The 22,879-nt window shown below is 47.7% G+C and overlaps 1 protein-coding gene across 5 annotated transcripts in view; it reads right to left on the bottom strand.

The window, feature by feature from the left end:
- mipol1 (mirror-image polydactyly 1) overlaps positions 1-22,879 on the bottom strand; it is a 48,222-nt gene that overhangs the window by 879 nt on the left and 24,464 nt on the right. For 3 of the 5 annotated variants that reach the window (XM_076978684.1, XM_076978685.1, XM_076978687.1), the window contains 3 exons: positions 20,329-20,517; positions 11,096-11,190; positions 4,747-4,944 (listed from right to left, as the gene is read on the bottom strand). In XM_076978684.1, the coding sequence (XP_076834799.1) occupies positions 4,747-4,944; positions 11,096-11,190; positions 20,329-20,517 (482 nt within the window). The remainder of the gene's footprint in view (positions 1-4,746; positions 4,945-11,095; positions 11,191-20,328; positions 20,518-22,879) is intronic. The other 2 variants (XM_076978686.1, XM_076978689.1) reach the window with 2 other exon arrangements.

Here is a 22,879-nt window from a genome sequence, read left to right as displayed (position 1 = left end):
GAATGGGGAGGAGCTGGCAGGGCTGCCACACATGAGCTTTTTCTCCAGATATTCACTATTAACAACCACTCAATAATAAGTGGTGGTGGTGTAGATTTAATAAAGCAACAATATTGGATTGAGATTTTTGGGGAAGATTTTTGAGTTAAAAAAAAAAAAACAAAAAACAAAACAAAACAAGCAATATTCAACTAAATAACACAGTCATCTACATTAACAAAACAAAAGTGTGAAAAATGTACATAGTATTTTACAAGTATTTGTACAAGTATTTTAAAAAATCTAAAATGTCCGAGATGAATGAGCCCTTGTAACCGAAAAGAAGCCTAAAAACACTGTACTGTGAAGCCCCATTTTAACATGGTTAATTTGACATTTGTTAGTTTGTGTGTTCTCCTCTAACAAATGACTCATTGTATAATATTAACTAGCTACAAACACACACACACACACACGCACGCGCACGCACATACACACACACACACACACACACACACACAGACATATATAAGCATCAACACTGAGCAAGAGTGGCAAAGTCTGCGTGCTGCAGCTCGTCTTTGCCCAGGTTGCTGCTGCTCTTGTGCTGGTGTGGAGTGGTCTGACCCAAGACCCGTTTCCTCAGCAGGCTCCACCTGTTTCACTGCACAGGCAGACTTGACAACAACTGGGTCATGTATATTTCACACACATTCACAGACACTTACACACTGTGTGTATTGTGGTCCATGTATGCACATGAGAGTATGTGCGTGTGTGTGCACACAGACGATCAAAATACTGAGGCAGAGGGACATACAACAGGACTAAAACACTAATATTCAAGAAAGGTCACCTATTATAATCACGCACACATTTACAAACATGCCAATCTGTGTATGTGAAATATTCCACACATGCCAAAAAACAAAGAGACACGCCGATTTATAAACTTCCTTTCTTCCTCCCTGTAACCCTCAGACGACTGCTTCCTTTGCCTTGCAATGTTTTTTTTAACAACTTAAATACATTTGTTAGCCTCTCCATCACGTTTTCACCATTAGCAGGCTGGCGTTCCCGCAGCACGTCTAAGGTGTGCCTGTGTGCTGCCGTGGATGTGGAAAGCGCTGTTTGCAGAGGGAGGCCACTAAACCCAAACACACACACCAGGGAAGAGGCGGCGGGAAACAACAAAAAAAACCCACATAATTCCTGATTAAGAATTCACGGAGTCGCAAAACCAACAATTACAGCTCGAATAAGACATAGTAAACAGCGACCTTGCATAAATTCAAAACGCTATTGGCATCAGGAAACTCGCCAGTGTTTCGTCCAAGCCTCCTCGCTGCCTGCACCTCGGGTTTTTATCACGTCTAATCCTAACTGAATAATGAGTCCTGAAGACCTCGCAACAAAACGGACAGCGGTGAAGATAGACAGGGGTGAAGACAGACCGGTCAGGCCCACGCTAAGGCACTCCCCAGGTTTGACGGGGCGCCCCAGGCCTGACGGGACGCCCCAGGCCTGACGGGACGCCCCAGGCCTGACGGGACGCCCCAGGTCTGACGGGACGCCCCAGGCCTGACGGGACGCCCCAGGTCTGACGGGACGCCCCAGGCCTGACAGGACAACTCAGACATGGCTCCCTTGCACATTCGCCCGGTGATGAAAAGGGGCCTTTGTGTCCTTCTCACGGCCAAGTTTGATTCAGAGGGTCATTAGACGTTCAGCTCAGGCCTCCATCAATGGCGGCACTCAGGTGCCACATTCTGGGCTCACCCAGGGCTTCCTCCTCCCTGTGGAAAACCCAGAGGGGGCCCCGGCCCGCCCGCCCCCAGACCCGCATTCTTCTCACTGCCGTGCGACGGAGCCCGCGTCACAGCTGCTTCCCACAGCCTCCCAGAGTCCAGTGAGCATGGGGTGTCTCTCTGACTGTCAGCTAGCATTCAGGTGTGAGCAGTTCACAATCCCCACCCTGTCCCGGTGTCTGCCCTTCTCACTGACGCTGCTGCCCCAGTCTGTCTGACTCGGCTCTCTCGGCCCCTGCTGCTGCCCCCGTCACCCACCCAATCCTCCCCCTCTACCGTGCAATACCACCACACCCCTCCTCCCAGTACTGCCACGGCTAAATCCCCCATCCACAGGCCTCTTCTCTGGCAAGTAGACTGCGATTAAAAATAAAGAGCCTCTGGTCCTGAGTGTGACCACGATGCTGTGAGCCTGGCAGTGCACAAGCTTAATGCTGGATGCTGGCACTGGTTCAGGCTCCAGGGAAATAAATAACAGGACTCTTCTCAGAACGGAAGGACCTCACTACCTTCTGCTTCCAGTAAAACAGGAGAGAGCAGTGGTGACATAGATGTTCCCTGCTCAGCAGTGACCGTGATTCACACAGAGATGAACCTTGTACTGTGGACACGACTGGGTCATGCCTCTAAACACACAAGTGACGCACACACACGCACACATAACTATGAAAAGAAAGATGACTAATAGTTAGAAGGCGGTTAGAACAGTGCGTAAAGACTGGATACGAACACCATAATGAAGCATGCCATGTACAGAACAGATGAGGGCCAAGGCTCAGACAGACTACACTAACACACAGTTATAGTGGCAACATTAGAAGTCACTGTTTTTCTCAATATCATGCCAAGTCACATGAGTCATCAAGGCAAAACATGTGGAAGGCAAAAATAAAAAAGTCTACAAGCAAAACATTAAAAAAATACTTTTTGTCAGGTACTGAAAACACTTCACATGGCATTCGGGGGTACACAGGGCAGGGGGCATTAAAGAGTATGCAGGAGTGAGCTATAATGTGACTAAGGGCGTACTCACACTAGGCACGGTTTGCTGGATCCGTGCTGGGGCCCGGTTATCCCCCCTCCCCACTCCCCCGCTGGCCTGCACTCACACTCGCTTCAGCAACCCGGCCCGAGCACGCTTACGTCATCACAACGCCGCTTTATTTGGAAAAAAAGCGCGCTCGCACAACACTATAGAGCTCATGATTCTCTTTTTATTGTATTTTTGGAGTCGTTTTGGGAGTGCAGAAACACGGTGCAAGCACAGATTTATCGATAATTTAACACAACGATTGTCTGCTAATCGCTTTGCCGCTATGACTGTTTAACGTGAGCGTCGCATCACTGATGTCATGTTTGAGTTCCAGCGAAATGAACCAATCAGACGAGGCACCAAGCGGGCCCGGGCACGGATAGCGCTCACACTAGAAGCGAACCGTGCCCGAGTCCACATGAATCGTGCCCTGGCCCACCTCTTCAAAGCGGGCCCGAGCACGGTTAACTGATCCGGGCCCGGGCACGGTTGGAGCGCTCACACTAGCCAAACGAACCGTGCTTCGGCAGGCAACCGTGCCCGGGCCCGGATCGCAGAGCCTAGTGTGAGTACGCCCTAAGAAGAGGGGTATTTCAGAGGGACAACCCTCCTAACATGCCCCCAACCTCCCTTTAAACATTCCGGTAAAGTTTGCTCTTTCCTGTGCTGATGGGGGTTAATGTAGTGGTTGTAGGTGGGTGAAGGGCTTATGATATGGTGATAGTCTAGTGAGGGTGATACGGTGGTAGGGTGATAGTCTGGAGGGGTGATGGTGCGTGAATGTAGTAGTGGGAGTTATGGCGTTGGTGTGTGTGTGATTGTAGTAGTGGGGGTGTTGTTGGGGTGGGTGTGATGGTGTTAGGGTGGGGGTGATGGCGTGTGATTGTAGTAGTGGGGGTGATGGTGTTAGGGTGGGGGTGATGGCGTGTGATTGTAGTAGTGGGGGTGATGGTGTTAGGGTGGGGGTGATGTGTGTGATTGTAGTAGTGGGGGTGATGGTGTTAGGGTGGGGGTGATGGCGTGTGATTGTAGTAGTGGGGGTTATGGTGTTGGGGTGGGGGTGATGGCGTGTGATTGTAGTAGTGGGGGTGATGGTGTTAGGGTGGGGGTGATGGCGTGTGATTGTAGTAGTGGGGGTTATGGTGTTGGGGTGGGGGTGATGGCGTGTGATTGTAGTAGTGGGGGTGATGGTGTTGGGGTGGGGGTGATGGCGTGTGATTGTAGTAGTGGGGGTGATGGTGTTAGGGTGGGGGTGATTCTCTCAGGGTTTTGCGCAACCTCAGCTTTGTATCCCCACCCCCTGGCTGGTTAATTCATCGGGCAAATAGATCAGCAGGCCGAGCTGTGTTTACTTTGCGTGGGGAACCCTGAAGTTTGGGAGGGGGGGTGGGTGGGAATGAGACACACACACACACACACACACACACACACACACACACACACACACACACACACACACACACACACAACTCTCTCTCTCTCTCTAGTATGAGCTCCCAGAAGCTAGCCATGGTCAATATGGAAATCAGAGTAATGGCTCAAATCTAGGGGGAGAAGAGGTGTTAAGGACCAGAAGTAAGAGAATAGTAAACATGTGCAAGAATGCCAGTACGGCTCTCTATAAGGTTTACAATCTAAATCCGTTTGCCACATTAGTTTTATTCCATGGTCAGCTAACAAACCTTTATGTGGTACTCCTCTGCTACTTGGGATATATGTAATTAAAAAGATCTGCTTTTGTGTTATATTTTTGCTGTGTAAGTGTAACCGACAGTTACCTCTTTATTGAACTGATTGACCACAGAGAGAACTACCTATTAGGAGACTGTAAAAAGCCATTCTGAGCCCACTACAAGTCCACGATGAGGTGATGACAAAAGCATCCTCCCATGATGCTCTGCGGTTGGTTCTGACGGCGGCACTCACTTCTGCACTTTCTCTGTGGCCGTTCTCTCCGCCTCCCGGAGCACGTGCAGCTGGTTCTGTGTGTCCTGGAGCTCCGCAGTCAGTTGCCACACCTGAGCCAGCAGTGCTGGCCTCCCTGGGCCCTGCTCAGGCCGGGTGGGCGAGGCCCCGACGGAAGCCTCCTTCCTACCGCACTCCTCCGTCTGGCCCTGCTGGCTGCTGCGAGGAAAAGCCAGATTTAAGGCGTGAAAGCGACGACAAGTTGCCCTCGGATCTTTCGCAGTGATCGATAATACAAACATTCACAATCATAAGTCAGACGCAGAGTAATTAGAAATGGCTAAGATTGATGCTGTAAGTACAAGCACACTGCTTGTTGTTCTTTTAGCAATGGTGGCATAATTGAAAGGAAAACAGACAGAAAAATAACCACCGATCTAGGCATTCCAGTAATTTTATCAGCACATTGAATGAAACATCGGGTGTCTTGGGGGGGGGGGGGGGGAAAGAGTGAAATGGGATGAGCAGTGTTCTGTTGGCCCGTCTGCCTACATGGCCCTGCCTCTTCATCGCAGCGCAGGAGATACACCAATGGCCACGTTCTTTACACAAACACACTACTTGACCCATATAGTGAGAGTGTGCTCCCAGTTTACCTGCAGGTGACAAACGGCAACTCTAGATCAACAGCCTGAGCCAACAGACACGGCTAATATTGAAACGGAAGGAACGGTACACGAGACAATATCTGGGGTAATAAAGGGAGGATGACGGAGGAGGACACTCAGTCCACGCAGCTGGGGACGTCTTCACCCAACTGGGTTTCAGTGAGACGCAAGGGATGGATGAACACAAGGGGAGGATGTGAAAAAAAACGAAGAAACGGAAAACGAGTCTATATGACAATACAGATCATTCCAAATGTCACTTTCAGAGAGAGGCGTGAATCCTCAGTACTTCGAGGGGGACTAACAGCAAGACTCAGTTGACTAATCCTCACATTGTATGGCACTGATCCTTATTTAGAACCACAACCAAAGAATAAACAAGGAAGCTCTCAAAGGAAAAGGTCTTTAGGACCAAGTTGTGGAAACGATATATAACATTTAAGGAAGGACATTCAAGGATGGTAAAGTCATGGATACCATCTGTTCTGCCTGTTTATTCAACCTGTAAAAGGGCTTTTTATGATGTGATATGTGTCACTTACAACCCAGGCAGGTTGGATTGGGCCTGGTGAGAACACATACAAACAGAAAGCCTAATTTTATAGTGTGGGAGACAATACACAATAATGGGCCATGATTCAACAACAATACGAACCAAACCTCTCCTCTCTGCAGAGCAGACCCGCTGTGGTTTTGCTGACAGAATAAGCTGGATTGATCGCCCGTGGTCTTTGTCTCAGCCCAGTCGCTGTGTGGGCTTCTGCCTTAATGTCATATTACTCATTCGGTCCGGTTGTCCTACTAATTAGTTTCAGGAGGCTTCCATGTCATTCTCTCTTCCACCTTTTTTTTCTTTTTTTTAAAAGCAAGAGGTAATCGATTCTGATGTGATATTGATAGCCAAGGAAGTGATGTAAAGTTGTGTGCTTTGTTTAATTAAATGCAAACATATTGGGTACAAAGGTCCAATGACAGTGACAAACAAGGGCAGAGGAGCAATGCCTTACTATGGATTATCTTATCTTTGAACCCCCCTCCCTCACCTACACTGTGCGCTGTCACGCACACACACACACACACACACACACACACACACACACACACACACACACACACACACACACACACGCAATCACACAAATACACGCAATCTCCCACAAAATCCCACACATACACTCTACATCTCATTTACCTCTATATCTTAACCCCATTTTTAAAGGTGTTTTATGAGAAAACATTAAAGGTGATTAAATAAATAATGATGAAACATTTCAAGGATTGTTTGGTGAAGTAAGAGGGAAACCTGTCAGTGTGCAGACTGCCAGCACAGTCATGAGGAGGGGTACACACACAGTCATGAGGAGGGGTACACACACAGTCATGAGGAGGGGTACACACACAGTCATGAGGAGGGGTACACACACAGTCATGAGGAGGGGTACACACACAGTCATGAGGAGGGGTACACACACAGTCATGAGGAGGGGTACACACACAGTCATGAGGAGGGGTACACACACAGTCATGATCAGGGGTACACACACAGTCATGAAGAGGGGTACACACACAGTCATGATCAGGGGTACACACACAGTCATGAGGAGGGGTACACACACAGTCATGATCAGGGGTACACACACAGTCAGGGGTATACATACAGTCAGGAGGAGAGGTATAAACACAGTCAGGAGGAGGGGTATAAACACAGTCAGGAGGAAGGGTATAAACACAGTCAGGAGGAGGGGTATAAACACAGTGAGGAGGAGAGGTATAAACACAGTCAGGAGGAGGGGTATAAACACAGTCAGGAGGAGGGGTATAAACACAGTGAGGAGGAGAGGTATAAACACAGTGAGGAGGAGAGGTATAAACACAGTCAGGAGGAGGGGTATAAACACAGTTAGGAGGAGGGGTATAAACACAGTCAGGAGGAGGGGTATAAACACAGTGAGGAGGAGAGGTATAAACACAGTCAGGAGGAGGGGTATAAACACAGTCAGGAGGAGGGGTATAAACACAGTCAGGAGGAGGGGTATAAACACAGTCAGGAGGAGAGGTATAAACACAGTCAGGAGGAGAGGTATAAACACAGTCAGGAGGAGAGGTATAAACACAGTCAGGAGGAGGGGTATAAACACAGTCAGGGGTATACATACAGTCAGGAGGAGAGGTATAAACACAGTCAGGAGGAGGGGTATAAACACAGTCAGGAGGAAGGGTATAAACACAGTCAGGAGGAGGGGTATAAACACAGTCAGGGGTATACATACAGTCAGGAGGAGAGGTATAAACACAGTCAGGAGGAGGGGTATAAACACAGTCAGGAGGAAGGGTATAAACACAGTCAGGAGGAGGGGTATAAACACAGTGAGGAGGAGAGGTATAAACACAGTCAGGAGGAGGGGTATAAACACAGTCAGGAGGAGGGGTATAAACACAGTGAGGAGGAGAGGTATAAACACAGTGAGGAGGAGAGGTATAAACACAGTCAGGAGGAGGGGTATAAACACAGTTAGGAGGAGGGGTATAAACACAGTCAGGAGGAGGGGTATAAACACAGTGAGGAGGAGAGGTATAAACACAGTCAGGAGGAGGGGTATAAACACAGTCAGGAGGAGGGGTATAAACACAGTCAGGAGGAGGGGTATAAACACAGTCAGGAGGAGAGGTATAAACACAGTCAGGAGGAGAGGTATAAACACAGTCAGGAGGAGAGGTATAAACACAGTGAGGAGGAGGGGTATAAACACAGTCAGGAGGAGGGGTATAAACACAGTCAGGAGGAGAGGTATAAACACAGTCAGGAGGAGAGGTATAAACACAGTGAGGAGGAGAGGTATAAACACAGTCAGGAGGAGGGGTATAAACACAGTCAGGAGGAGGGGTATAAACACAGTCAGGGGTATACATACAGTCAGAAGGAGAGGTATAAACACAGTGAGGAGGAGAGGTATAAACACAGTGAGGAGGAGGGGTATAAACACAGTAGCCTGACCCATATTACAGTCCTTTCATTGCTCACTTCTGGGAAATATTCAGGCACCCAATAAACTGGACATGCAAACTCTCAATCACAAACATTAATCTGCAAAAGCCTTTCAGAGGAAATACAGCCCACCCAATTTATAAAGCACCTGTTTTGTTCTTATCTTTGACAGACGGACTGTATGCTGGTGTATGCCACCCAAAGGTTTTAATATCTGTATGTGCATGCTGCTCTAGTTTCCTCAGTACAGAGGAGTCATCAGGTCTGAGCACTCTGTGAAACTTTAACCATAATCATAAGATAGCTAATCAGAAGCGGCCAATCCCTACAAACCTGCCTCTCTAACTGTAGAGAGCAGTTAAACATTAACATTACCACAGCGTGCTATCAGAGAGGGGATGTAAAATGCCTCTTTCAGCCGAGGCGGGCCTGCAGCAACCCTCCACAAACATAGAAAAGCAAGCGCAAACTAGGGGGGAACCATCAATTTTACGGGTATTCACGGAAACCCGCACAGGCCAGAAGCCAACGTGGAACCACGCTCCGACATGTTGACAGTGCTTTGATAAAAGCCGCAGTGGTTCCTCATTTGCACATTCGTAGTGCAAACACGGAGTGGTGCGTGCCACTGCTAGCGGTGTTCCGCCTTCTCACGTAGCCCGGGGCCCCGGAGCTCCGGCGTGGAGAAGGGCGGAGTGGGGCGGGCTTGCCGAGAGGCGTTCCCGACCAGCCCGAAAACGGAGGAAAGCAAACCAGGAGGTGCCTGTGAGGCAGACGCACACTGAGGGAACAGCCTGCTTTGTTTCAAATCCAAACTAATCACGACATAAACCATCCTGCAGGAAAACACTAACGTTTCCAAGTTGATTTGGGATGACTAGCCCTGTGCAATAGGTATCAGAAACTTTCTTAAACTTGATCGTTCCAAATTCGGTGCTTTGAATGAAAAGGAAGAGACGGAAAATCGCGTATGGGAAGCGTGAGCATCGCTGCCTGCGCTGACCCAACAGCGGAGAGCGGAGGTGAGGTGCTGACAGACAGGCCGTCTCTCTGCGTGATAATGACCGCTCCCAGGGGAGTGGGCCGCACCGGGCCTCGCGTGTTAATCCACGTTTTATCCAGCTCGCGCTCGGCCTGCTGCTGGCCTGAACCGAGGCAAACACCTTACGCTTACACAAGGTCTGACCTCCGCAGCGCAACCCCCTCAACAAGAGAGCGCTTACGCCGTCTCGGCCGGGCTGGGCGGAGGCGCCTCCGTGCTGTTCTTCACCCCTGGGAGCGGGCCAGGGGAAGGGGTGAGACAGGGTGGCGGTTTGGCGCGCTCCTGCCCCTGAACGTGGGGTCCAGGGCACAGACGCTGCGTCCTGCCCCTTTCTCTCCGTCCCCCTCACGCTCATCTGTTCGCTGGCCTTTCTGTTGCCTCAGACTGTCTGTTATCCTGAGAGGCACAATGGAGCTGGCTGGGCGATTCTGAGAGCAAACACCCACAGCCATCGTCTGGCCTTTGTTGGGCCTGCAGGATTCTCCCTTTAAAGGTCCAGCTCCAAAGCCACATTGATGAGCAGTAAGAGCAGGACCTCAGGCCCAGTCTCACACAATGCAGATTGTCTGGGTGAATGTCTGCCCTCCCCTCCACCAAACACAGGACCACGGGAACTCCTGAAAGGCTCCCTCCCCCATCCGCTGGGGGTTTTTCGCAAGTGCAATTAACACATGCTCATGCAGAAGAAGGAACACACACACACACACACGCGTACACAGCGTCAGAGCTACTAAAGGATCCTTGAAGTAGACGGATGTGTGTCTCACTGTAACAGGATACACACTCCCAAACAAGAAGGACCAGTTTCTGAGCCAAATGCACACTGAAAGTATCCATCAAACAACTGACTGCCAGAGATGAGTCGAGCACACCATCCATCACTCCTACATTAAGTAACAGAAAAGCAAAAGTCATCTGGGGAGTGAGTCCACATCGCGTTCTGAACTCCAGTCTGTTGCAGAGATCTTCTGTCATTTTGCACAGACGTCTTAAATAAGCACCGGGCTGTAGCAGAGGCCAAAACAATCTGCCGTTAGGTGGTGGTGGAATGTCTGTGGTCAATACCTCTTGAGGGGCCGCCAGCCCTGCAAAACAATAATAATAATCTCTGCCCTTCAAAATCGACAGTCAGTCTGTGCGGGCACACGGGAGGGGTTGCACTGGAGAACAGACATCTCCAAACATGCCTTTGTGCTTTCAGATCACACATTCACACCATAACTGATACACCTTGCCTATTTCAGACGTGTCCATTTAGCATATATTATCGGTCATAGACTGTGGTGCTGAGCTGACCCGCGTTAATAAGGACAGTGGTGATGCCGGTATGTGGGTCTCTAAGCTAGGGACACACTGACTCCTTCAGGATTAAAAGTAAGAGACAGTGAGAAACAGAAAAACAAGAATGATAGAGAGCGAGATAAAGAAATAGAGAATTAAAGAGCAAACAAGTAAAAGACAAGAGAGTGAGAGTTAGAGAACAGCAGTTTATCATCACCGGGGGGAGTGTTCGCACAGACACCTATACATTACGGCTGTGGTTTGTAATGTAAAATTTCTTTATTGTTTTATTTTTCTTTAGCTGTTGTATTTCTGGTCCCCCCAATCTGTAGTGAGAGTGGTGTTTAGCAGACGAGTGGTCAGGTGAGGGCGGAGCTCTGGTGGGTGGCACACCTGTGGTATCTGCGCAGGGACTGTAGCTCCTCCTCCAGCCTGCGACACACCTCCACCGCCATGTCTCTCTCCCTCTGAGCTGCCTCCAACTCTGCCTGCAGTATTCCACACAGAACACAGAGTCGTAACTACTCAGAAACACACATTCTCTGTGTGTGTGTGTGTGTGTGTGTATCAGAAAATGGTCAATAGGACAGTTATCGTAGGATAACATTTTTTGTTATTAATTTAAAGTCAGTGGCAGTTAAATATTGTCAGACACACTATGCTTTGAATCTCAAGACCATCATATGGTTGATGGTACCATTTTATATTTATGGGCACTGTAATTTGATATCCCTCATAGAAGTTTCCTATCTCTACATCCAGACATAATTACTCACTGAGATATACAACACTACAACTGTGCTGTCTCTGCTGCTTGTTTCCCACCACATTAATTCTCTCTCTCTCTCACACACACACACACACACACACATACACACACACACACACACACACACACACACACACACACACACACACACACACACACACACACAGAGAGAGAGAGGAGCTGACTCTGAGGGGGATCCAATTCACTCCATTGTCTTTCCACTCAGCACCTCCTCAGGACCAGTATGCTTTAGGGACACAGGCCGCCCTGGGCTTGGTGTTAGCAGGGGACACTGGGTAAACACCAGAGCCCGCCTTGCTCTACTTAAACCTGAGCAGCACTAAAGCTTCTGCTAATGACCATCCGTTGAAACAGATCTATTGTTGGTCTCAGGCTCTCAACAGCTGGGGGAGAAGGCTCAGACAATGGAGCTTCTCTAAACAAACACAGCAACCTGCCCTACTGTAAACGCTATCAGCCAGCTACCTTCATGTTCAGAGATAGGGGGGGAAAGAGAGAGAAAGGGAGAGAGGGAGAGAGCGAGAGAGAGAGAGAGAGAGAAAGGCAGAGGGGTTAGGAATAACAGTTTGTGCTTATGGTCATACTTAAATCAGTGCTGCACCCGTGCTGCTGTTCTATCTGTATGTTTATGGTTTTGTGGTGCTGGAGTGAGAACAGACAGGGTTGTCATTTGAAAGTGTTCTCTGTGTTGTGGACTAGGGCGGTCTGGGCCTTATCTCTGCAGTACTAGCTCTGTGCCCTGCACACCAGAGGGGAGAAACATCAGGACTAACTCTCTAGCCTACTTGGTGTCATTATATCATTCTTAAATAAGCCTACAAGCACTATACATACTTAAATAAGCACATACAAGCACTATACATACTTAAATAAGCACATACAAGCACTATACATACTTAAATAAGCACATACAAGCACTATACATACTTAAATAAGCACATACAAGCACTATACATACTTAAATAAGCACATACAAGCACTATATATACTTAAATAAGCCTACAAGCTCTACATATACTTAAATAAGCACATACAAGCACTATACATACTTAAATAAGCACATACAAGCACTATACATGCTTAAATAAGCACATACAAGCACTATACATGCTTAAATAAGCAGATACAAGCACTATACATACTTAAATAAGCCTACAAGCTCTACATATACTTAAATAAGCACATACAAGCACTATACTTACTTAAATAAGCACATACAAGCACTATACGTACTTAAATAAGCAGATACAAGCACTATACATGCTTAAATAAGCAGATACAAGCACTATACATGCTTAAATAAGCATACAAGCAGTAAACATACTTAAGCACATACGAGGTATATTGAAAATGTGAAGCTAGTGCCATATTTTACCCAAATACTGGAGACTACCAATCACATTCAGACAAATACCAGACCAGAGGCATCTTGTTTGATGATGACTACTAATATATTTTCATGATGCACTAGGCACTCAACCTGAGTGATATGCCCACTGTCTCTCACACATGCTCCGGGATCAGATGCGTTTTTTAAGTGCCGCCGAGGGTTACCAAAGCACACGCGCGCGCACACACACACACACACACACACACACACACACACACACACACACACACAGCTACTCTGCTTCCTCTACGCCTGCAGTCGTACAGTGAGCGCTAGAGCCTTTCCTCCAATGTGTTCTGCTTGTCGTGCTTCTTTGTACTGGACAATAAAGAATGAGTGTCTCCTCCTCCCATCCAACATCACAATTGTGTCTCCTCCTCCCATCTAACATCACATGAGTGTCTCCTCCTCCCATCCAACATCACAATTGTGTCTCCTCCTCCCATCTAACATCACATGAATGTCTCCTCCTCCCATCCAACATCACAATTGTGTCTCCGCCTCCCATCTAACATCACATGAGTGTCTCCTCCTCCCATCCAACATCACAATTGTGTCTCCTCCTCCCATCTAACATCACATGAGTGTCTCCTCCTCCCATCCAACATCACAATTGTGTCTCCTCCTCCCATCTAACATCACATGAGTGTCTCCTCCTCCCATCCAACATCACATGAGTGTCTCCTCCTCCCATCTAACATCACGTGTCTCCTCCTCCCATCCAACATCACATGAGTGTCTCCTCCTCCAATCTAACATCACATGAGTGTCTCCTCCTCCCATCCAACATCACGTTTGTGTCTCCTCCTCCCATCCAACATCACATGAGTGTCTCCTCCTCCCATCCAACATCACATATGTGTCTCCTCCTCCCATCTAACATCACATAAGTGTCTCCTCCTCCCATCCAACATCACAATTGTGTCTCCTCCTCCCATCTAACATCACATGAGTGTCTCCTCCTCCCATCCAACATCACATGAGTGTCTCCTCCTCCCATCTAACATCACATGGGTGTCTCCTCCTCCCATCTAACATCACATGGGTGTCTCCTCCTCCCATCTAACATCACATGGGTGTCTCCTCCTCCCATCTAACATCACATGGGTGTCTCCTCCTCCCATCCAACATCACGTTATCATCACATTCTATCATATACTAGCACAAACAATTTGAGTTACCATGGTGTACAAAAGGACCTATATACATAAATGTGCCTTGATTTTGATGTATGCACACACACACACACACACACACAAACACACACTAGGTTCTTTCTGAAGAGCAAAAAGACCCGTGCAATTATGCTCAACCTTCTGTTTAAACAGCACGGCGCTGGTTGTTTTCTTCTCACCAGGGTGCTTTTCTAAAGGCGTGTGGTGTTGAATTTAGGGTGTCTGCTGTGGTGTGGATGCGTTGTAGTGTAGATGCTGTAAACACCTCCACACCAAGTGCTCCCAGATACTGCAGGTGCAGCCCAGTGCTTCTAATTACTGGAGTGCAGGTCTCACAAGTCAAAGAGAACATCAAAAAGAGGCCAACCTCTAAAGTCAATATGTACTTTTCTCCAGCCGGGAGCAGAGCTCGACTTCAAAGCCCGATTCTTTTAATCATATGTATTTTATCAGCCTTCATTATAATAATATCCAAATGAGGTCCACCATGTAGCGTATCAACCTGGAGAGATGAAGCAGATCGCGGGAGAGCGCGGGAGAGCGCAGGCCTTGACCTTTAGGTGGGAGTGGAGCGGGGCGACCCTGGGAGGACCGAGCGCGAGGCCTTCCGGCCCCGGTGCGGAGAGGCGGAGTCTCTGGTCCTGCCGGGTCCCGCCCTCCCCAGAGAGCCGCACCAGCCCCGCCCTCCTTCCTTCATCCCCTCTGATTAAAGGGCCTGATGCTAATGCAAACTATTCATTCTAAGGTGAATCAAATGTGTGAATGAGCTCTGCAAGAAGGGAAGTCTCTAGGGACTTTTTTTTCATGCCTGTGCTAGTATGAATAAAGACTTTTCCCCCTTCCATCATATTTCTGCATCGAAATTTGTTAAAATCCTCTGCTGTAAAATGCACACACTCAATCCCTCTGTAGTTCAGAATCAATGATCAGGAGAAATATCACTCAGTGTCCTGAGGAACAGACAAAGGGCCTCCATTCACACTTGACACATACAAACATGCATGCGTGTGTTTACACACACACACACACACACACACACACACACACACACACACACACACACACACACACACACACACACACACACATACACATACACATACACACACACACACACACAGCCTCCATTATCACCCAGCATTATCAACAGAAAACAGCAGTGTCAATTACTGAACACAGGGACAGGTGGATGAACACAGGGACAGGTGGATGAACACAGGGAGAGGTGGATGAAAACGTGCCCATTTCTGAGGCACTGGGAAGGATGTGGGACTCCTAGGAGGGCTTTACGTGCACAACGCCTTTTGTCAACAAAAGCATCTCAAAACACAGAACTGTTTCTCAGAGTCACCGAGACATTTGAGCTCATACATACAAAAATAAGTGTATTTTTCCATGTGTACTTGTGTGCGATTTCAGTTGAGAGGTGGGGCAGTCAGAAGGGTGATGATGTAGTGTGTGAGTGGCTTGGGGAGAGGGACAGGTTCCCGTGATCACTGCGTGACCCTCGCTGCTCCAGGAGAAAAGCTGCAGAGTAAATACAGGTGGTTGAGGGCAGGAGCCGAGCCCTCAACAGCGTCCTGCTCCCCCCGACCTCCCCCACACCAGCTCTCCGCCCTGGGCATTCAGCTCTGCGCCCTACAGCGACAGCACCCTAAACACACACACACACATACACACACACACACACACACACACTCACGTGCGTGCGTACATGCACAAACACACACAAAGGCACACATACACGTGTCCACACACATACGCACAGATGCATGCACACAAAACACACACACACACACACGCACAAACATGCATGCGCACACATCCCTGTCAGATCCTTCCGGAGCAGGAGAGGGTCTCTGGAGTGGCAGCCGCAGCACAGAGACGGGACAGCCCACAGATCTGGGCTTTCTCCACATAAACGCCACATGCCAAAAACCCTCGAGTGACTTTCTGGCAACTCTTCTCTCTTCGGAAGATTAATAATAAACACATTTTCTTATCAATGCAATTTGTCAAAATGTAATATATAATTTTTTTCTGTAAAATTAAAAAATAAACCAGTAGACTTTCTCAGAAATGAATGGCAGTTAGAGATCTAGTGATTAATATCCTTCTGAATAAATCTCTAAAGGCTTATGAGCTCCAGATCTGATATAAAGATTTAGGAACAGGGCTTTTGTGCAGTGTTTTACTCTAGCCAGTTTCTACCTGCAGCTTTACCATGATTTCTTTAAAGTAGAATGTCAGTCGGTAAGCAAAAGTCCTGTTCATTTTTAAATTGTTTAGTGGGTATGTTCCCGGCACTGTTCAGCCATCTTTCAACAGCTGTTCCCATTTCATTTTAAATTAAAAACTCGGTTCTATAATCCCAGGAGTCAATCTGTAATTAAGTGGATTTATAGAAAAACCAAGTGCTACATTAATAACAAAATTTAATATATTTCATAATAAGCCATCATTCAAACCTGTTTAATTGTGCTAGAGCTTCCAGAAAGTGTTTTCAGTAGACTCAAACTTTTTCAGATTATCAGCATTATATTATATTACATATGGCTACTTTATTAGGTACACCATAATAGTTCAAGCTTGGTCCTGCTTTTGCCTTCACAACTGCTTTAATTATTCGTGGCATAGATTCAATAAGGTACTGGAAACATTCCTCAGAGAGTCTGGTCCATATTGACATGATAGCATCACACAGTTTCTGCAGATTTGTCGGCTGCACATCCACGATGTGAATCTCTCATTCCACCACATCCCAAAAGGTGCCCTGCTAGACTGAGATCTGGTGACTGTGGAGGCCATTTAAGCACAGTTCAACAAACCAATTTGAGACGATTTGAGCTCTGTGACGTGTTATCCTCCTAGATGTAACCATCAGAAGATGGGTACACTGTGGTCATAAAGGGATGGACATGGACAGCAACGATACTCAGAGAGGCTGTGATGCTCCATTGGTATTAAGGGACTATGAAAATATTCCCACAACATTACACCACCACAAGCCTGGACTGTTGATACAGGATGAATCCATGCATTCATGTTATATATGCCAAATTGTGACCCTGCCATCCAAATGCTACGGTACAAATCAAGACTCTGACCAAGCAATGCGTTCCAATCTTGTTTTGTCCAATTTTGGCGAGTCCATGCAAACTGTAGACTCAGTTGTCCGTGCTTAGGTAGGGGGGACTCATCATATTAATCTGTTAATTATAGCTCTACTACTTCAATGACTACGTCAGTCAAATGTCTTACTTCAGTAAATACCTTACTGAAAAAGCAACAGAAAAGATATCATACTTTATTTTAGGGTTAGAAGAAAACCAATTATAAATATGTTGTGATGTGATAGCATAAATTAGAAGTAGTTTCAAATTATTTGAAACCAAGACAATGGTTCACTGGATTTATTTAAAATTCAGTGTATACTTTAATTCTTACATTTTAAAAATAGAATTGCTAAGTGTTCTGGGAAAAACTAAATCTTTGTACATTTGTGGTGATTTCTGAGAATATTTATTATTTTGTTGGTAACAAATAAAAAAATCTCTGCAAATCATTGCATTCTCCTGTCTCCATTCTGCCTAATCACCTCCATTACACCTACCTGTGCATTCACCTCCATTACACCTACCTGTACAATCACCTCCATTACACCTACCTGTGCATTCACCTCCATTACACCTATCTGTGCATTCACCTCCATTACACCTATCTGTGCATTCACCTCCATTACACCTACCTGTGCATTCACCTTCATTACACCTACCTATACAATCACCTCCATTACACCTACCTATACAATCACCTCCATTACACCTACCTGTGCATTCACCTCCATTACACCTACCTGTGCATTCACCTGCATTACACCTATCTGTGTATTCACCTCCATTACACCTATCTGTGCATTCACCTGCATTACACCTATCTGTGCATTCACCTCCATTACACCTACCTGTACAATCACCTCCATTACACCTACCTGTGCATTCACCTCCATTACACCTATCTGTGCATTCACCTCTATTACACCTACCTGTGCATTCACCTCCATTACACCTACCTATACAATCACCTCCATTACACCTACCTGTGCATTCACCTGCATTACACCTATCTGTGCATTCACCTCCATTACACCTATCTGTGCATTCACCTCCATTACACCTACCTGTGCATTCACCTCCATTACACCTACCTGTGCATTCACCTCCATTACACCTACCTGTGCATTCACCTGCATTACACCTACCTGTGCATTCACCTCCATTACACCTACCTGTGCATTCACCTGCATTACACCTACCTGTACTTGTACATTCACCACCAGACTGTGTAAAAAACTGTATGGTGTGTGTGTGCTGCATGTGTGGGAGTGTTGGGCGGTGCTGATCTACATGTTGGGCAGTGGCCCATGTTGTGACCCTGACCCCCACTCCCCTCACTGTGTTTGCTTGGCTCTGTCTAATGACGGCCCCCCTTTTACAATGTCCTGCATTAAACTCAAGGGCTCTGGGTGCTTCAGATAAATACAGCAAATCAAACAGGGCTGTGTTTGCCCTGCTCCACCCCAGCAGGACCTCAGTCAGCTCCCTCAGCTCACTGGACACTTCTGTCGTCTCGACACTGCCACTACTGCGACCTCACACTGCTGCACCCGCAACCTCACACTGCCACTACTGCGACCTCACACTGCCACTACCGCAACCTCACACTGCCACTACCATGATCTCACACTACCACTACCATGACCTCACACTACCACTACCTCACACTGCCGCTACAGCGACCTCACAATGCCGCTACAGCGACCTCACAATGCCGCTACAGTGACCTCACACTCCTCTACCATGACCTCACACTGCCACTACCGTGACCTCACACTGCCTCTACTGCGACCTCACACTGCCGCTACCTCACACTCCTCTACCGCGACCTCACACTGCCGCTACTGCGACCTCACACTGCCGCTACTGCGACCTCACACTGCTGCTACAGTGACCTCACACTGCCTCTACCATGACCTCACACTGCCACTACCGTGACCTCACACTGCCGCACCCGCAACCTCACACTCCTCTACCGCGACCTCACACTGCCACTACTGCGACCTCACACTCCTCTACCATGACCTCACACTGCCGCACCCGTGACCTCACACTGCCTCTACTGCGACCTCACACTGAGATGAGACGAGACACGATATTGGGTAACCGAGAACGAGACGAGACTTTAAGAAAACTAAAATGACAAATTATATGACTGGACAACTGACTTTTATTTAACTGAGTTACACATTCATTTAGAAATGTTTTATTATAACTCTTAACATGCACAATGTAAGCATGAACTTTTAATAAACTTCTTCCTCTACAAATTGAAATTAAAATAAAATTTCATAAAAGTTAAAATAAAATAAATTAAATATTCCTCCTTTTTTCAATCGCAAACAATATTATAGTGAGTCCCCGCTTAACAACGGTGTTAGAGACTGAAAAGTCCATCGTTAAGCGTGACCCTAGATTTAGATACGCTAAATCGTAAATACAGTATAGAAAAAAACGAACAATGTTCTCGTGCGTACAGCGTGAGAAAGAGCGATCGCGTTGCCGAGATGGGCTGCGGTGGAGGCTGCACTGCCTCAGCTTATCGTACACTACACCCCACTGTGCTGCCACTGCTCCTCCACGCACCTCGCAAAATTTTAAAAAGTTGGTCGTAACTTTGGTCCGTTGTTAACCAGACCTTTATTTTCATACAATGTTTGCATATGGTCCGTGTCTTATCAGCCACTCTCTTGCCATTTATCATTTCCGCCGGGTACCCAAAATGCTGCCAAACAAACAATTTGAAAGTGGCGGGGCATCTTCAATAGTAATACCTGTATTTTCCAACGTCATTCTGGCTGCTTGCTGGATCACAAATCCCGCGAGACAGATTTTTAACGCGACGAGAAATCTCGCTGAGTTACATCTTGCGAGATCTCGTGACATCCCTACTAATGGGTTGATGATGAGGGTGTCCATGGCAAAGGGGGCGAGTGTGTGCTGAGGGCGGACCATGTCTGAAAGTGGGGCTGGATGCATGCAGCGCCACTGTGCTCACACAGGTCCTGTAGCCTGCACACATCAAGAGGGGGAAGTGTGGAGGGAGGACGGCGTGGTCCTGCGCTTGGTCCAGTACGTCTGCTGGTGTGTGTGTGCATGGTGGAGACAGTGGAGCGTTCGGGCTTGCGGGTGTTTGTATGGGTGTGTGCCTTTACCTTGCTTTCCCGCTCCTGACGGTGTGCGGTGGTCAGGTGACTGGCGGTGGTCAGGTGACTGGTGGTGGTCAGGTGACTGGCGGTGGTCAGGTGACTGGCGGTGGTCAGGTGACTGGTGGTGGTCAGGTGACTGCCGGTGGTCTGACTGCTCTCTCTGCTATGAAGCAGCTCCTGCTCCAGGCGCTTGCACTGCGGAGAAGCAATAAGAGCGCGTGAGACGGGAGGCACGCGGAACACTTCCCAGCGAGCACAGTGGAGCCAGGTGGCGGGGTCACGTGACGAACGGCGGGAGCACACGTGCACATTCGTGACGACATGAGCGCACCTTCAACACACCTCCCTGTGGATCTGCACCATCTTTTCACCTGTGCTCCTCATTCACTTTAATGGTTCTGTCTGCCATGGTCATCCATACATATTGGTACCTGACCAATGTATTCACTCATATGTGAACAAATAAGATCAGACACCAGTGAATGTTTTGTTTATAGCCGATCTGGACTTTAATTCATCACTTGCTTGTTTTGGCTTGAAGGCTGAGTAAGAACTGGCCAGAGAATCACATGATACTACACGACACAACACTACTGTAGAACACACACCACAGATTTTACTTTCTCTACATGTTTAATAAAACATCAAAATAAAATCGTTAGTTAAGGTTAGAATTACACACAATTCAACATCTGAGTAAATGGTGAATCTGGTTAAGATGACACAAACAATACAGGAACATTGGGAGATAAGGAATGGAATTTCTCTTCCATCTTTACACACACAAGTCTCCTTTCACTCCTTCCAGAGCTATAGGAAACCAGGCAGCACTGAGAGACAGACAGTTAGACAGACAGACAGTATAAACATGGCGATGCGACAGGCCCTATGCTGAGTATTATTGTAAGCTGGGTTGTTTTAGTCCAGTCCATATGTGCGCTTCTCCGCGTGCACATTCCAAGACCGAAGGACACTTACCAGGAATGTAAACCATCCTCACTCCCTGACAAGTCTCGACGTTCCGACATCCAGCTGCCTCAAAGCCCGGCGGCCGCACAAACAGACCTCTCCGCATCCCAGCCCTCTCCCGGCCCTTTCCTCTGCAGACTAAAATAATAGCCCCGCCGGCCAGACAAAACACACAGCCCCCCCTCACTGTCAGTCTGACTTATGGCTCTCGGGAAACAGATGTTTGAGGTGGGGGAGACGTATTTAAATCAGAATGCACCTCTGTTCTGACGTAAGGGCCCCCACCCTGCTGCTGCTAGTGGCCCAAAAATAGCCACAGCCAGGAGGGCCAGGGGTCGGATGAGCAGACACATGAACCTAGTTCTGCGCTTTAACTCACCTACACGTACGCCAGTGTCACTCATAGCTGGGATCTCCTCTAATTAGACAATTACAGTCAGTATCAGGGGTTTAAAGCCACATAATAGCCAGCTCAGGGAGAGGAAGAAACCGCCAAATGAGGTCTCGACAACAATCAGGCCAGCCTAAATCATTCAGAGAGGCGACTTCATTTCCCCTCTCACTTTAACATCAGCACTCTATCAATATCGGGAGAATTCAATAAGTGCGTCGGGCGGCGGGACACGTAACGAAGCGGATCTTATTCTCCACGTTCGCTGCGCGGAAAGGAGGGAAGGGGGGATGGAGATTTATTTCTCCCAACACTCATCCAGCTTTCATATTCCACCAGGCCGGAGGGAGGCGGCCCTCACGCCTGCTGCCGGCGGATAATCCCTGCGAGATGAAGAGAAGGACGGGAGGCGTGGCAGGGGAGGGAGAAATCCTTAAGGATAGAGAGAGGACCCGTCTCCACCGCACAGGGATTAGGCCGCCGTTTGCAACATACTTCTGGAGTCACCCCGTAGATGGGTTTGGGGGCTCGCTGAAGAAAATCAGGGCACCGCTTCACGGAATCTCACACAGGGTGGCGGATGGCAGTAATATGGTGGTGGGGTTTGGGTGGAGTTAGGCAGGTTACACCTGGACTCGCGTTTGAACCGGAGAGGTTGACACTGCTTTTCGGAGCCTGCCTATTTTTACAGATTGTGGATCAGTTCATATACTGGGATTCATTTTATGAGGTTCATTTATCTCCAGAAAATGTACGATTCTGAGAGGCACAAAACCACGATATTTGGGGCACACGCCAAATCTACACAAGCACATGATGTCAAATGTTCTGAAACATGTATTCACTGAACTACATTAGAGCAAGAGTTAAAAAAGAAAAAAAAAAACTGCCTACAAGTTTTACAGAGAATCCTGAAACTCCAGTTTGAAGAACAAAGTAGTGGAACGTCTAGGTTTTCCTTATGCGTAGACTCATTATCTACGTCTAGGTTTTCTCATCATCCATACGTGAGTTCACACAGCCACTGCACAGTGTGTGTGTTTATGCATGTGTGTGCGTGTAGAAGCCAGACGTGCTGTAGTAGCAGCAGCCCGGCGATTGGCCGGCGATTGGCCGGCGATTGGCCGGCGATTGGCCGGCGATTGGCCAGCGATTGGCCGGCGATTGGCCGGCGATTGGCCCCTGGAGTTGTGTCTT

Source organism: Brachyhypopomus gauderio, chromosome 17 (assembly GCF_052324685.1).
Source record: "Brachyhypopomus gauderio isolate BG-103 chromosome 17, BGAUD_0.2, whole genome shotgun sequence".
In the NCBI taxonomy this organism is placed as follows: domain Eukaryota; kingdom Metazoa; phylum Chordata; class Actinopteri; order Gymnotiformes; family Hypopomidae; genus Brachyhypopomus; species Brachyhypopomus gauderio.
This window is presented reverse-complemented; position numbering and strand designations above follow the sequence as displayed.